Source organism: Centruroides sculpturatus, unplaced genomic scaffold (genome assembly GCF_000671375.1).
Source record: "Centruroides sculpturatus isolate CEXI.00-Female unplaced genomic scaffold, Cexi_2.0 scaffold366, whole genome shotgun sequence".
Lineage (NCBI taxonomy): Eukaryota > Metazoa > Arthropoda > Arachnida > Scorpiones > Buthidae > Centruroides > Centruroides sculpturatus.
In genome coordinates, this window is record NW_019384567.1 from 661,041 (window position 1) to 665,033 (window position 3,993).

Sequence of the window (3,993 nt, forward strand, 5' to 3'; positions counted from 1 at the left end):
AATCTCTCGAGTTCGTAAAAAAAACTATTTTTTTTTTATTTTTCTTAGTCTCCATATTTGAAAAAGTAACGTTAACGTTTCGCTCCATTTTATTGGTTCCGTTTTAAGCAAACGGTTACTTTGATTGGCTACCATTACAATTTTATTTCCTAACGTAAACTTATAATATAGACTTTAGCACGAGATATTTTGTTATATTTACCGAGCGTTATAATTATAAACACATAACATTGGATAGCGCTTGCGCACCAAGCCCATGTAAAAATATAATAAACATGAATACCACCGAAGCTCTCGTTTTGTTTTCTCCTGGAAATATTGAAAACTATGTCGTTGCATTAACAATTAAATAATTAACAGGCGATAACTAAAAACAAGATTGCAAACACGTTTAGAAGCAAAAACAATACACCAAGCACGTTCTTATGTAGGCGTGCATAACGATAACGATACGTTGAAGTCAATAAAGGATCAAATATGATTGGTTTCACAATTTTATAAAATAAACTTCTAACGTGAAACTTTTATGTTTAGAACAGTACGTTATGCATAAAGTTATAATGGTCGATTTATAACGTAAAATATGTCGTGCGCAAACTCTATATCCGGGGTGGCCAAGCTCCTTGATAGTCCGAGCCATTTTTCAAAATTTGAAGTTTTTCGCGAGCCGCAATTAAATACATGTTAAAAAGGTATGCAAAAAATTCCAGATTGCAAATTATATCCGTAGCAAGAGTGATACAAATTGTTTCCTCCAGAGCACAATGTCAACTGTCCATTGCAATGACAGTTTACAAATTCGAAATTGGTCTGAAGTCGGTCGATAACGGACGATTACGCCACTGTTTATGTTCGTTCGCGCAGTTTTCGATGAGTCATATCATTCTTAACTTGGACGTAAATGAAATTTGTTACAACGTTGCACTTAGTCTTTCATATTNTGAGTAAAATCATCATCAAGTCCAACCCTACTGGAGACACACATGATCCCCTTTATCTCCCCATCCCTCGACCTTTAATCACTATAATTTAATACTACCAATCCCCCTAAATACACAACAAACTTCCCTGCAAAATTTCAACAAAAACATAGTTGTTATTAAGCTTCAAAGAGGATGAACAAAATTGTGCCACACAAACACACACTAACATCTATACATACAGAAATTGTCCCCAAATTTTTTTGCATTTCTTGACATTCCAAGGTCCCCCGAGTCCAAAAATGTAAAAATTTTGGTGTATCATTTTTCAACTGATTGTCATACTTTTCCTTTATATATAACAGCCAAGAAGGTAAAAATAAAAACACGTAATATAATTTTACTGCTGTAACTTAACATTAGGATCTAATAAGTTGTTGTTCTTCACTGGCAACACTTAATATCATTATCAATTTCACATTAACAAAGAATATAACAAGGTTTTTAATATAACCGTTTTTTTCAAGGTGCCTCTGCAAAATGCCACAACACAAATGTCACTAACTTAAAAGTAGCCAATATTTGTAGTTAAATTTTAATGTAAATAAATAGAATTATTTATTATTGATATATACCAGCAGTTAATACATATATGAATTTGCACATATACAGTAACACCTTTACAAAAATTCTGCTATTTAGATTAGCATCATTGCTATGCCACAAAACTCATCATTTTCAGTAACTTGTCTTCTCTTTCTCAGTCCACATTAAGTGAAGTTTGCAGGACTATACTGTATATACTAATACTGCTGAGTACCTTTGTATTACTGATATTTATTTACTTTTTACATAGTAAAATTTATGTTATTTTCTTTTACATTTATTAGGGCCTCCTTATATATGTTGGAGTTAAGGCAGATAGCTCATGTCTGTGCCTAAATTTAGCCTAAATAAGTCTTTAAATATACTTGATAAAAGTTTTATTTTAACATATTAACATGTCTATGCACTAAATTTTAAATCATCACTACTCCAAGGTCTCTTGAAACATAAAAAACATTTTAATGTCTATAAAACAAAGATTTTAGAGTAAAATTTGTGGACAGAAATGAAATATGACTAATTGTGCATTATGTATATGATTAATTAAAAGACTAAAGCCAAATTATAAACTGTACAAAAATATTAAATACATGAATAAAAAGTTTTTACATGACTTATCATAAAAAATATTATTTTAAAATTAAATTATATGGCTAACTATATAGATTTTAAAAGCATTTTTTATTTGTATTAGTTCCTCCAACAATGAATAAAAATAAAAGTAATGACATAATTCAAGAAATGGAAGGTAAGACCGTTACTGTTGCCTGTCCTTTGGAAACTGCTAATCCCAGTCCTGCTATCATGTGGCAGAAAGATGGCTATCCCATCTCATTATCTAGTCATCCTTTAATCACCCTCTCTTCCAACCGATCCACTCTAACCATTCGTAGAATTCGACCGATCAATGGTGGCATTTATAAATGCCTAGCCAGTAACATCGCTGGCCACTCTGAACATGACACGAGATTGGAGGTAATTGGTATGTAAACCCTTAACACGGTTACCTACAAGAATTAATCTTTTGATTAAAATAGATAAATTCTGGTATAAATATTTATAATTATTTTATAAATTTTAATAATATAAATCTTTTTATTTCAAATTTCACAGTACCTCCAATGATAGTGAACACGAACAGCGAACAAAGAAATCCAAATATAATAAAGAATCAACCTCTAACATTGAATTGTAAAACCGATGGAATTCCTCATCCAAAAATAAAATGGTTTAGAAATAACACGATAATCAATTCAGATGATTATTTGGTGAGTTGTAAATCCATTTTATGATAACCTTTTGAATTTTTTATAAAAATCAGTTGTAATAAAATTGATACACCTTAAACCCAACATTGTAATCAAATTCTGCATGTGGAATGATAGTGAAAAATTAAAAAATTTATTATAATATTAGAACACAAGGATATATTATTAAAGAACAGTTTTATGATAAACAGAGCCAGCCCTGCTATATGCTCACAAGGCAGTCTTTTAGGGCAGGGCTTCTTAAACTATGGGTCGCAACCCCATTTGGGGTCGCTTAGAGAAATCTTGGGGTCGTGAGATTTTAATGCAAAATATTGAAAATAATTTGTGAGAGTTTGAAAATGGCACGCTTTGTGCCATAGGTTCATGAGTTGCGCTTTGTGTCACTTCTGGTGCAGCGAGACAATGATTCTAGTGTGATGTTCAACACTGATTGTAGTGTGAATTAGTGTAGTGTTGTCGCTTTTCAGTGTATTTAGTTGTCTTTGTTCCATTGTAATACAAGAGTGAACTGTGGTAGTACACCATTATTGTTTTCGCAAATTTGTATATCTTTATTTTATATTTTTTGGGGGTCGCGAAAAAAATCACAATCATAAATGGGGTCGTGAGTAAAAAAAGTTTAAGAAGCCCTGTTTTAGGGCATAGAAATTTCAGAGTGCCCTAGCCAGCATCAGTTTAAAATAATTGATATTTTCCTTTATTACACATATTATGTATACATCCAGAGCTGTCACATGTAGGTGTACAGGTTATTCAATGCACAATGTGTCTAATAGTAATAAGGGAGGGCACCAAGATTGAAATTTGCCTAAGGTGCCAAAAACTTGGGTCAGCCCTGATGACAAATGTTACATGTCAAAAATTGGTAAACCTAGTGTAGCAATTAATTCAAACTGATCAATGTAGGAGATGGTTTTACAGTTTGTTTCATATTAATGCAGTTTTTTTAATGTTAACTCTTTCTTCCCTGTGGGCAGTAAGGGGGCTTATTTTTGCAAGCCCATTATAGATTCAGCCAGGCCCACAATGGGGTGGCCAGGTGTTGAGGGAGGGAGGGACAGGGTCCGACATATCTGTATGGACCACCCCCTGAAAAATTTCTGGGGATTATTTGACCTGTCCAGATTCGATCCTGGGTACCCCAGAATGGTAGACTGCCACCTTGACTGCTCAGCCATCCGGCTGTCAAATATTAA

The 3,993-nt window shown here is 32.9% G+C and overlaps 1 protein-coding gene across 1 annotated transcript; it reads left to right on the plus strand.

Annotated features, from left to right (window-relative positions):
• Nucleotides 1-2,179: 2,179 nt before the first annotated feature.
• On the plus strand, nucleotides 2,180-2,794 carry LOC111624074 (hemicentin-2-like; the record flags this gene model as incomplete). The annotated part of the gene is made up of 2 exons (XM_023366856.1): nucleotides 2,180-2,508; nucleotides 2,640-2,794. Coding segments are annotated over exons 1-2 (432 nt in total), but the record flags the coding sequence as incomplete, so codon positions are not given.
• Nucleotides 2,795-3,993: the final 1,199 nt, after the last annotated feature.